The 12,410-nt window shown below is 33.1% G+C and overlaps 2 protein-coding genes across 3 annotated transcripts; both read right to left on the reverse strand.

Annotated features, from left to right (window-relative positions):
* Positions 1–175: 175 nt before the first annotated feature.
* Positions 176–4,096, reverse strand: LOC118060748 (uncharacterized). 2 transcript variants are annotated; one of them, XM_035074009.2, is made up of 7 exons: positions 3,154–4,096; positions 2,801–2,878; positions 2,558–2,700; positions 1,870–1,940; positions 1,465–1,560; positions 657–749; positions 176–565 (listed from the first exon to the last, which is right to left on the reverse strand). In XM_035074009.2, exons 1-7 carry the CDS (start codon positions 3,619–3,621, stop codon positions 483–485), a joined length of 1,032 nt encoding a protein of 343 aa, XP_034929900.1. In that variant the 5' UTR covers positions 3,622–4,096; the 3' UTR covers positions 176–482. The 2 variants fall into 2 exon arrangements, with proteins under 2 accessions (XP_034929900.1, XP_073260091.1); XM_073403990.1 differs by lacking the exons at positions 176–565; positions 657–749 and adding an exon at positions 806–1,337.
* Positions 4,097–4,234: 138 nt separating this feature from the next.
* LOC118060749 (ATP-dependent Clp protease proteolytic subunit-related protein 3, chloroplastic) lies at positions 4,235–8,296 on the reverse strand. Its single transcript, XM_035074010.2, has 9 exons — positions 7,871–8,296; positions 7,166–7,267; positions 6,798–6,920; positions 5,733–5,792; positions 5,489–5,585; positions 5,330–5,403; positions 4,930–4,983; positions 4,756–4,839; positions 4,235–4,649 (listed from the first exon to the last, which is right to left on the reverse strand). Exons 1-9 carry the CDS (start codon positions 8,204–8,206, stop codon positions 4,554–4,556), a joined length of 1,026 nt encoding a protein of 341 aa, XP_034929901.1. The 5' UTR covers positions 8,207–8,296; the 3' UTR covers positions 4,235–4,553.
* Between the last annotated feature and the right edge of the window lie 4,114 nt (positions 8,297–12,410).

Genomic DNA, 12,410 nt, shown 5'->3' on the forward strand with positions numbered 1-12,410 from the left:
CTAAAAAAACAAAAATTTACAATTTACAATTTACAATTATATTATTTCTACGTAAAAACACTATTTTCTTTTGGCATATATATAATTTCAACAGAAAAAAAATATTATCCTAATCAAACTGATTGATTATGTAAACAGAAACTGGATTGATTATTTTAAACAGAAGAGGTCAGGATGAAAGTCCAAGTTACTCTAAATATTATTGTATGTAATTCGTTCGTGTCGATTATTGTAATTACAAGAAAATCTTCCATCGTATGTGCTATTATTAAATAGTTACAAGGAAAGAAACTTTGTCACATTCACGTAAAATCGATGTCTAAACCAAGAAAAACATAATAAAAGAGAACAAGTGATGGCTGGAAAGCAAGAGGATCTGATGATGTTATTTGAGAGAGAAGAATGATGGGAGTGAGAACACCTTGTGGTGTATCTAGCAGTGTTGTAAAAGAGAGCAAGTGATGGCTGCCTTGAGCAGGACTTCAGCAAACGAAGATCTGATAATCAGGAACTGTGTCTCCAACATTCAAGTAGTTGACATCAACCACAACTTCTCCCAAATCATCTGCCAAGACCAACAGAAGATGTCAAGAAACATGATGAATTGAAATTTGAATTTTGCAAGCGGAAGGATACAAGGTAAATGAAGCTCAAACCTTCATATATGGTCCTTGCAATGTTTACATATTCAGGTATGAGATCTCTGTATATGATCCCATCGGGACGGGCATCCAGCACGACTAGGACTCCTGCATGTCAATAACAAGCTAAATTAAGACACCATAATTGAGACCTGAATCCATATTGATTTCTAGGAACATTTTGCTGAATAGTTGCTGGAAACAAAGGAACTTTCACTTTAGGAAAGACACAAGAATAGATGTGGCTTACAGCACTCTAAGGCACATCGTGTTTGATAAAAACCAAGAAAATCAAATAGCGTCATGTGATCTTCAAGGAATAAAGATCACAGAACAAGTTCCGGCAATATACAGTCCATGCATTATTTCTGTTAAGACTTCAAGAGGAGTGACTTCTGTGTCATTCACTAGTCTATCCTTCCCTTCTGAGTATTTTGAACACAGCTAACTCTGGTAACCATAAGACATGCCTACTTCTCTTGTACCACAAACAAATTAGAATTTAAGAGAGAAAAAGGCCAACACTATAGAGCTCAAAGTAAAGGAGACACAAGAAACTTTTTAGGGAACAACTAAAAATAAAACAAGAAGAAGAAAGGAGATGCATACAGCTTCACATCCAAGTATCTTTTTTAGATGCATAAATTCAACTCTGAGTGGCTTTGCATATTGGTGGTTTCAATCATAATGAAAATGCTACAGGGATGAGAAATTACAGGGTTCATGAGATATAGGATTACTGTTTAACCTACAAAGTTTATCCATCCAGAAGCAGAACTCTGACTGTCGCAATACTACAGTAATGGCAACTTGAGAAATGTACCTGGTGCCACCCAAGCTCTAGTGGAATTGCTTGGCAATGGAAGCAACAAGAGAATGTTTCGCAAATTCATTGAATCATCGTAAGTTACAGTAGAACCTGAAAGGGGGGAAGAATTTGGTATTAGGACAACAGCCACATGTTTTCTTAGTGATATGATTTCATGATTTGAGATCAATTCCAACAGTTCAATAGATTTACTTTAAGCATTTACAAAGTCTATATGAAATAATAACAGATTCTGTTCTAGCTTCCTTCTAAAAAAATGTAAATGAATCTTTTTTTAAAAAAAAAAGAACTAATCCTTAATTCAGACCTTCATAACAGAAGCGATTTTGCAGATTTAGGGATGAAAGAATGAAAATTGTTACAAGTGTAGTTGTGTTCTTACGAGTTTTGCTGATTTACCTTTCTGGCAATATCCCATATTGTATGGAAATACTTCTTTATCATATGCGGGGTACTCTCTAGCATGGAACCTGCAAAATAAGTAAGAACTCCTCAATAACATGCAGAAAATTAACGAGCTAAATTCCATCAAGATCATAATCAAAACCATGTAACAACCATTACAAATTTAATAAAAACATTCATGCTTCAAGGAGAGACTTTCTTGAATAGAACAATGAACTCTCTCATTTAACCCTACGACATGAGACAACAACAGACTGACTGGAGATACTACAATGTAAGCAGAGGACCGATACCTCAAAGCAGATTGGGTTTTGAACTAAAAACCTCTTTTGTACAGGATATCCTGCCCATCCATTGAATACAGGTCATATTCACACTTAACATATTCGAATTTGGTCCTGGTTGCCAAGGAATTCACATTTAGGTGCATATCCACGTAGTACAACCATTGTAACACTAGTTCATGCCTTCCAGATTGTGAATGAGTTCAATTTGTTATCACATTTTCACCATTCTTTTTGTGAAGTTCAACCTTTCAGATATGTTTTTGATGTCTAATTATAAAAATGCAGTCCTTAAAGGCACAAATGCAGACTATTTGCCGCACACATACCGTTCCACACAAAATTCAATATGCATCTGTGCTGCACATAATCATTGGAAAGCGAAACACAAAACTTACAATATCCCAAGTCTTCCTGTTTCCCTGGCAATGAAAACATGACCATGAAACAAATCATATCGATTCAAAGATACATTAAAACCAACTGACGGTCCTCGAGCAACAATGAGCTCAAACAAAAATATAATATAAGAATTCAACTCCTGCGATTTAACAACAAAATGGTAGTGATTAACATAGAAGCTAAATTTAAAATAAAAAGAAAAAAGAAACAAAGGAAACCCTTCTAAGAATGATACAAACCTCACTTATGAACCTTCTTCCATATGGTGTTCTAGTAAGCCCACATTTGTTCTCTTGGCATCCTTCAACATCAGGCACCTATAACAATATCAATTATCATAGATTTTTTTTTTTTTTATCTAGACAATAACAATAATTCAGTTCACCTAAATTACTGCACTCTGCCACATTCATTTCCAACAATTTCTTCCTATCTACTACGATTGATCAAAAGATATTCTTCAGCTACCAATTCATGCTATAGTAAATCATGGGTTTTCACTAGCTTAACTGGAAATTAACTTTTGTGCGAAATGATCGATTATTCCTAATAAAAATGATTCACTCGTAAAAAAATAAAAGCTAAAACTCACGGGCAAGACAGTAGGATCCAGAGCTCGGTGTATTGAAGCTGGGTCTCCACCAGAATCAAGCGCAAGCCGAGCCAGTTCAAGGACAGGTTCAGGGGGCCACCAAATGAGTTCATCCTCTTCACTCTTGCTTCTCTCAACGCTAATCACGCTATTTGAACGGAGTCCGAGACTCCTTTGCTTAATATAACAGTCACTGATACTGTTATATTTTGGTGTTTTTGGTTTTGAAGGAGTGAAAGGAACAAGAAATTTTAGGCAAGAATAGAGTTGTTGAGAGATTAAAGGGTTGATTTTGGAGGATTGGGTTGGAGGGCCCAAGAGGGAGAGTAGATCAGATGGTGTGGCTTTTGGGATTGAAGATGACGATGGTGTTTTGAATGGGAGGATGGAGGAAGATGATGAAGAAGCTGTGAGAGAGAAGGAGAGGAAAATTGCAAATCTGAATGAGCAGAAAGACGAGCTGCCCATTTCCTCTCCTACCCAGTCTCAGCTTCCTCTCTCCGTGTATTTGGGTGGAAACTGGAATGGTAACAGAGAGTTGACTACTTCGACTTCCCTCCAATTTTTTACATGCTGCAGTTGAGCTTCTGTGTCTAGCCACTTCCCTTTTTACGATTCATTTAAGCAATCATGGAGCACGCCAAGCGACGATGAGAGAAAGAAAATAAAAATTCAAGGGACCTGGGTTTAGAATTTAAGTTCAAGAATTAGCCAATAGTCAGTGAGCTAATCTCAAAACAGGATTCGATGTCATTCATTTGCATGCCGTCCGAGTTTCCGAGCCATGGTTGGATTTCGGCCATGAGATAGCTGGCTGGATGACCAAAACAGGATACCTCTGGGAAAAATCGGACATTATGCTTCATGTAACATTGAGCATGAGAAATAAGATGATCCAATGTCTAGCATCTGAACACCTGGGCATGAGATGAAATGGGCGTGCATAGGCAAGTTGCATGTCATGGTATCTAGCTTATGCCTTAAACAACCTTCCGATCTATATCAGCTGTAAAATGACAAGATCTAGTTTGATATATAACTCAACAAAGAGAATGAAATGGTTGCTTGAAAAGTTTGTCGATGAGAAGCACAAAATACAAACTACCATATAACTAATTGAATCTTGAGATGATCGATAAAAGTGTACAGAACTTCTATCTTGCTTTCGATAGATAAACAATTTTTGTTCATATCCGAGGCTTTTCTACCCTCTAAATATGTTTTTCGACAAGATTTTATAAAGGTGAGAACCGATACGCCGCATATCCAAGATGGGCTCGTGTACTGCGACAAAGCATCACCAGCTGTTCTCCAGGGCTTGACAATTCTTTCTTTCTGTAGAACAACTTGCATTCCAGGACCCTCCTCTCTTCTGCTCCAGCAAGGAAGAAGGAATGACACTAGAAGGGATCTGCAACTTTAATGCCAGCTGACTTGTCCCAATCCTCTGGGGGCAGGACATCTGCCATTATCTTTTCCTGACCCTGCCAAAGAATCTGGAAACAATAGTGCCATACAAGGTAAGTCAACGTACTTGAACGTCCAATTGGGTTAAATAAAACAATCAGGTGTGTAAGAGAAAGTATTCTTTTAAGAACTTACTTTGTCAATGACCCCGAATTCTTTGGCTCTTCTAGAATCCATATAAAATGGTCTCTTCATTACATTAGCTACAGTCTCTACTGACTGATGAAAGATCGAGTTATTCAATTAGTTCCTGGGTCTGGTAGTTTTAAGATTAAATAAAAAGGCTACACATTAATGAATCGTACTCACATTTCCGGTGTGCTTGGCCAGAAGTTCTGTTAGAACATCCCTGTTTATTACTGCCTGCAAAAATAATGATGACAGTAGAGTGATGATGATTTCCAGAAATATACTAAAAAGGTTAAACAAGTCTTCAGAGAAGTGATTAGCTTATTATCTCCTCGTATAAGTGTAATCGGCAGAAAGAAATGAAAGATATTACAAAAATAAAGAATGCACATATAAAATCACAGTTGTTATTATGGCCCCCTCTTTTGAGTTTTGACTACCAAAGAGAGCTTGGAAAATGAGCATGGAATGAATTGGAAAGTACAGAAATGGACAATAACATGAAATAAGAGCAAAAATTGCCAAAGTTGACTAACAACCATGACACTTTCATTCAAGCTATAAAATGGGTTAAACGAACCTCTTTAGCACGAATAAGAATATCACTAGCAGGCATCAATCCTGATGATGGAACACGAGGCTGTTGGATCATTGCTGAAACACTTCATGTTAGATAGGAGATGGAATGATAGCATAAGCACTCTACAATTGCAAATTTTGCAAGCCCACTGCATCATACCTTTTGCATGTGGCATCATGTACCGGTGACCCTTTGTTCCTGCAGCTAGTAGAAGACAGGCCTGGCCAATAGCAGCTCCTACAGCAACTGTATGTATCTGCAATAGAAATATCGTAAAGGTCTAGATGCATCCTGCAGAATAGCATATATGTCTTCATAAAATCAAATCCCTATTAGTGGCCATCTATCCATTCAATGCTCTTGAAGAAAGAGAGGCCAAAACAATTTTTGAAGAGAAACCCACCTCATTCTTTAACTGCATCATTGAATCATAGATGGCAAAACCTTCTGTCTCCATTCCAACCTGAATATCCAGCAAACAGAAACTACATTAAAAATTAATATCCGATGAAAGGATTGGAAGATAAATTTTTAAGAGTACTACACAAAGGGTTAATTACCTAAAGGAGTAAGAGGACACGAAAGAGAACATATATATCACCACAGCTGTGCCATCTATGTCATCTACATTGGTCCTAATTTGTTCAAGATAAACCAAAATATTTTGTAATGCAGGAAATACCCAACTAGTCCTAAGTCTAACAACTCAATCTCCAAAATGATATATATAACTTTCTAGGTTGATGAAAGATTTTCACTATCCAAACAAAGCTAGGAAGTGGGATGCTTAAGTTCCCCTCAGGTTTGTTGCATAGACCAATCAGCCAGAATGGTTCAAGGTTCTTGGTTTACGCCTTCTTGCACCACATTTCATGACCAAGGACCATCACAACCATTTGCCACAAGGCCTGAATGAGGGAACGCATAGTTGCATGACCCCACAGGTGCCAATTGCCCTTTCAGTAGAGGAACTAACCATAACAACTTTGCTCACCAACACGGATGGGCACCTAACTAACTGAGGCATCAGGGCTATTCCATCAGACAGAAGAGTCAACTCAGTTAAGCAACCCATCCAAGACTCCTCTCAGCTAATCTGATGGTAGGATTCACAACCCCATTGACCCACTCTTGCTTTCAGTTTTATTTGCCCACTTCCCACTGGTGCTATACCGAAATACTTAACAAAATCGGAATTTGTAACTCAGAAAAATGGATTGTGCTTTGAGACTAGACTCAAACCTATTACAACAATATACTGATTTGCAAAAGCAAAGCATCCATATCCCTTAACTTTATAAACTTCCACGCATTCAACATGTTCTACATATAACAGAACACTTACCCTTCAAAACTCTAAATTAAGGATAATCTAGCACTGAAACAGATAGGTACCTCACAACAGGAACAATCACCTAGTGTATCTCATTTCCAACATGTATCATATCACAAGAAGAAATGAGCTTACCGATTCACCATCATCACGGGTTGTTCCTGTAGAATTAATATAGATATAAATTGGTGCTTTTGGATCCATCCATTGCAAATACATCAATTCTGCAACAACCAGCTCCGTGACAGCAGCCACTAGCTGAGACAAACAAAGGTCTAACATATCAAACACATCACACAAACAAACTCAACTTACAAAGTACAAACCATGTTATTACTTGGTACCAATCCATGTCAAACGCTTCAAATTCAAACTATCTTGTGCATGATTGAAATTTTCCCTTGATAGCAAATTAAATTATTTTCACATAATGATGCATGCTAGCAACTAGAAATTAAGTAAAAAGGGTACTTCATTAGATATGTAAAAATTAAGGCACTTACAGGCATGCCAATGTAAACAATTCTTCCATGTAGAAGCAAAGAGGGCAAATCAGGCGGAGGCGTTCTTGGCCTATGCTCGTTATAGGACACCGATCTTTCCACCTAAGATTTTCAATCAATAAAGATTCCAATTAAAAAAGAAAACTACTAAACGCGCACAAAGTTGAGTTTCTAAAACACTAAAGCCATGTTTGGTTTACCTGCAAATCAAAACCAAAATAAAACTTTGCTCCACCAGTAACAAAAGTTTCAACCGATTAAAAAACCCATTACAGAATGAAATCAAAGAACTCATAAACACACACAAAAAGGAATTCTAAAACACTAAGGCCATGTTTGGTTCACTTAGAAATAACAAGCAGAATAAACTCTTCCCTTCACCAATAACAACCAAGAATTCTTACAGCCACTCACAGACAGTTACTTCCAATTTCTATTTAGGTTCAATTAATTACAAGCATATTTAACATCAAAACAAAATAGAAATTGGTTCTCTTTTTAAGACCATGTTTGGTTCACTTAGAAATAACGAAAAGAATAAACTCATCATTCACCAGCAACAACCAAGAACTTCTTGCAGCCACTCACAGAGAGTTATTTCCAATTTCTGTTTAGGCTCGATTAATTAAAAGCATAGTTAACATCAAAACAAATATAGAAATCGGTTCTCTTTTCGAGAAACCAAACGCGGTCTTATGAACTCACCTGAGCAGGAGTGGCCATGAGCTTGGGAGACTCAAAGATGTCAAGATACGGCGGCGTATCAGAACCGCTGACGGGGCTGTCTTGAAGGAGAGAGTCAGGAGAAGTGGCAGCAATTGAAGCGAGTTTCGACAGAAATGGGTCTTTAGGGTTTATTGGAGGCATAGGGATATTAGAAGAAGATGATGAATTTCTTGCATTAATTGAAGCAAAACATTTGATTCTAAGGTTGTCGATGGTGTTAGGTTTTAGCTTAATTGATTTTGAATATGAAGTTGAAGATGGCAATGAACATGTCGTCAAAGGCAGTACTACTTGAAAACAAGAAGTTGTTGCCATGGTGATTCTCTCCCTCTCTCTCTCTCTCTCTCTCTTTGGTGGGTTACCACAGCTTCAGCTTTTGGTTTCTTCTTCTATTGATTAGGGAACTGGAGGAGGAGATTGCCGGTTAAATTTGTGAGGCAATGGGCTAGTTGATTTTATTGTTTACAAATTCTTAAGCCCATTTAGGTCTCTCTCAAGGTCTTGGGCGAGCCACTCTAGATGAGGGATGGGAAAAGCCCAGCTCTATTCTCAAAATTTCGTTGATAAAATAATTTAAAATCTAAAAAGTAATTAATAGGATTTTATTTTTGAAATACGATAGTTATTTATTTTTTAATTCAAATTATTTGTATATATATTTTATATTATTTTTATGTGCTGATATTAAATAAATTTTAAAAAATAAAAAAAAATATTATTTTTATATATTTAAAATAAAAATCACTTTAAAAAATAATAACTGCCAAATATTTTAAAAATTAATTCCACTACATTCGTTACAATGAAAAAATTACGATTTATTTTCATCTAATAAATATATTATTGAAGAAAACAAACATGTTATTTAAAATAAAATATGTACAGCTCTCACACAAATGTAAGTTTCCTCTTTTCTTCGTCTTTCTTTTGTTTATTGTTGTAGCTTGTTCGGCTTCATTGACTTGCAGGCCCCTTATGCATGGCCTTTTCAGCTACCTGCAAGTTGCGAGGCATCCATGTAAGCAAATCCATGTCCCCAAAACCTCAATGCTGAGAAATTATTACATGTCGATGACAGCAAAACTATGTCTCGATAATCATATTAAAAACTATTAAAAAAAAACATTATCCATTCTTTCATATTTTTTTATGAATTACAATAGCATAATTTTTAAATTTTTTTGATTTAATTCTTGAATTTTGTTTCTGCACAATTAAGCCATTTTAAGACCAAATTAGAGCTTAATTACATGTTTTTTAAAAAAAAAATTGATTGAATTGAAAGAAAAGAGATCAAAAAAAAAAAACAAGTAACATTGGTGAGGATTGAAAATTTCTATCAAAAATCATTTTAAGTCCCCCATGTTTTTTAGTTATTACGTAATTAGTCCCTTGGAATTTTATAAAATTCAGTTTTTGGTATACAATTTATTTTACTCATTTTCAATCATTTTTTGGTCGGAAAGAAAGAGAAGAAATTGTTTAAATTCTACTTAGAGAGAAAAGTATCTGGTGAAGGGATCTAACCACCAAAACAATTGTTTTTTGTGTCAAACATGAACATATGATGAGGGAATTAAATTAGATTTTTTTTAATCCTGAAAACGCTTAAAAAACAAATATGAGCTTGGGAAGTTTTTTTTTTTTCGAGTGGATTCTCAAGTTTTAGAGCGGTTTTTCTATGTTTTTTGTGGCAATAGATTGGTTTAACGGGTCTCTAGAGTGTTTCCTGGGTGTTTTAGGCTAAAAATGAGTTGAAAAAGTTTTTGTTTTGGTCCATTAATAGCTTTTTCTTGATTTTAAATTTTAATATTGAATTGGTTGGGAATAAACTACATGATTTATTTTTATTTTTTTTCTTTCGTTAGGGTTATCATTGCCTTGAATAATTTTTTATTTTTAGGTTGGTATTCAATTTTGTTACCATAAATTTTTATTATATAATTAAAAAAATTATAAAAAAATAAATCATTAAACTCAATGAAATTCATAACACGTTTTACTTAGGGACTGAGATCAATATGATCTATCATTGTCTTAGTAATTTTTTTGAAAAAAGTTACCAACTTGAAACTTTGTTAAAAACTAAGCTATACTTTTGTCAATTATCAAGATTGTATTTTTAATTTATAAAATCAATTAATTTAATTCAGACAAACTCTCATACAATTTAATTTAAAAATCGAGTTAGACAAAGAGTTAAGTTGTGAGATTTTAAAATTAATTTATTAAATAAGATTTAATAATATAGTCAAAAAAACTCTTCATATTTTAAATATTTTTTATATTTTAAAAAATTTATTCCACCAATTAATTAACTAAAATTTACATGCCACACAACTCTATCCCAATATAAAAAAAATTCCATCCACCCTCGGCCACCCACATGAAGAACATATTTTTCTACAAAAAATCTATTAATTTAAGGCTTTATGTAGTCTTAAAATACAGAAACAAATGCATCATTTGAACATATTCAAAATTGGGTTTATAAAAAAGAAATTGACCCAACATGTCAAAAAAAAATATTTTTATTATACAATTAAAAAAAATTAAAAAAAATAAATTATTAAACTCAATAAAATTCATAACACGTTTTGTTTAGGGATTGAGATCAATATGATCTATTATTGTCTTAATAATTTTTGTGAAAAAATTACCAACTTGAAACTTTGTTAAAAACTAAGATATACTTTTACCAATTATCAAGATTGTATTTTGATCTATAAAATCAATTAATTTAATTCAAATCTCACACAATTTAGTTTAAAACTCGAGTTAGACAAAGAGTTGAGTCGTGAGATTTTAAAATTAATTTATTAAATAAGATTTAATAATATAGTAAAAAAAACTCTTTATATTTTAAATATTTTTTATATTTTAAAAAATTTATTCCACCAATTAATTAACTAAAATTTACATGCCACACAACTCTATCCCAATATAAAAAAATTCCATCCACACGTTGACCATCCACCCTAACCATCCACATGAAGCACAGATTTTTCTACAAAAAAAATCTAATAATTTAAGGCTTCATGTAGTCTTAAAATACAGAAATAAATGCATCACTTGAACATATTCAAACTTGGGTTTATAGAAAAGAAATTGACCCAACATGTCAAAAATATATATTTTTTTATTATATAATTAAAAAATTATAAAAAAATTATTAAACTCAATGAAATTCATAATATGTTTTGCTTAGTGACTGAGATCAATATGATCTATCATTGTCTTAATAATTTTTTGTGAAAAAAGTTACTAACTTAAAACTTTGTTAAAAACTAAGCTATACCTTTACCAATTATAAAGATTGCATTTTGATCTATAAAATCAATTAATTTAATTCGGACTAACTCTCACACAATTTAGTTTAAAACTCCGAGTTAGACAAAGAGTTAAATCATGAGATTTTAAAATTAATTTATTAAATAAGATTTAATACTATAGTAAAAAAACTGTTCATATTTTAAATATTTTTTATATTTTAAAAAATTTATTCAACAAATTAATTAACTGAAATTTACATGCCACACAACTCTATCCCAATATAAAAAAATTTCATCCACACGTTGACCATCCACCCCGACCATCCACATGAAGGACATATTTTTCTACAAAAAATCTAATAATTTAAGGTTTTATGTAGTCTTAAAATACAGAAACAAATGCATCACTTGAACATATTCAAACTTGGGTTTATAAAAAAAAAAAAATGACCCAACATGTCAAAAAAATATATTTTTATTATATAATTAAAAAATTATAAAAAACAAATTATTAAACTCAATAAAATTCATAACACGTTTTGCTCAAGAACTGAGATCAATATGATCAATCATTATCTTAATAATTTTTGTGGAAAAAGTTACCAACTTGAAACTTTATTAAAACTAAGCTATAGTTTTACCAATTATCAAGAATTGCATTTTGATTTATAAAATCAATTAATTTAATTCGGACTAACTCTCACACAATTTAGTTTAAAAATTGAGTTAAACAAAGAGTTAAGTCGCGAGATTTTAAAATTAATTTATTAAATAAGATTTAATAATATAGTAAAAAAAAACTCTTCATATTTTAAATATTTTTTATATTTTAAAAAATTTATTCCACCAATTAATTAATTGAAATTTACATGCCACACACAACTCTATCCCAATATAAAAAAATTCCATCCACATGTTGACCATCCACATGAAAGACAGATTTTTCTAAAAAAAATCTATTAATTTAAGGCTTTATATAGTGTTAAAATACAGAAACAAATGCATCACTGGAACATATTCAAACTGCAATTATAAAACAAAAATTAACCCTAGATTAGAAGTTTATTAGTAGCAAGGGATATATAGACAGATTTAGTAGTGGTGGTGGAAAGCGAGCATTGATTTTAGCAATGGATCCTAGATTGTTTTGTGCAGCTTTCACAGGAGATGTGAACGCTTTGCTAGAATTAATCCGGGAAGATCCTCTCCTTCTCCATGCTGTAACAGTCACCACATCAAACACACCA

Source organism: Populus alba, chromosome 13 (genome assembly GCF_005239225.2).
Source record: "Populus alba chromosome 13, ASM523922v2, whole genome shotgun sequence".
Taxonomy (NCBI): Eukaryota; Viridiplantae; Streptophyta; class Magnoliopsida; order Malpighiales; family Salicaceae; genus Populus; species Populus alba.

Excerpts from the sequence above, each read along its gene's own strand:
- LOC118060748 (XM_035074009.2), bottom strand. The coding sequence starts at position 3,621 with ATGGGCAGCTCGTCTTTCTGCTCATTCAGATTTGCAATTTTCCTCTCC. Across the intron at positions 1,561-1,869 it reads TATGGGATATTGCCAGAAAG|GTTCTACTGTAACTTACGAT; the intron begins GTAAATCAGCAA and ends CCCCCCTTTCAG. Across the intron at positions 750-1,464 it reads TAGAGCTTGGGTGGCACCAG|GAGTCCTAGTCGTGCTGGAT; the intron begins GTACATTTCTCA and ends ATTGACATGCAG.
- LOC118060749 (XM_035074010.2), bottom strand. The coding sequence starts at position 8,206 with ATGGCAACAACTTCTTGTTTTCAAGTAGTACTGCCTTTGACGACATGT. Across the intron at positions 6,921-7,165 it reads TTGTTTACATTGGCATGCCT|CTAGTGGCTGCTGTCACGGA; the intron begins GTAAGTGCCTTA and ends TGTTTGTCTCAG. Across the intron at positions 5,404-5,488 it reads CATGATGCCACATGCAAAAG|CAATGATCCAACAGCCTCGT; the intron begins GTATGATGCAGT and ends GAAGTGTTTCAG.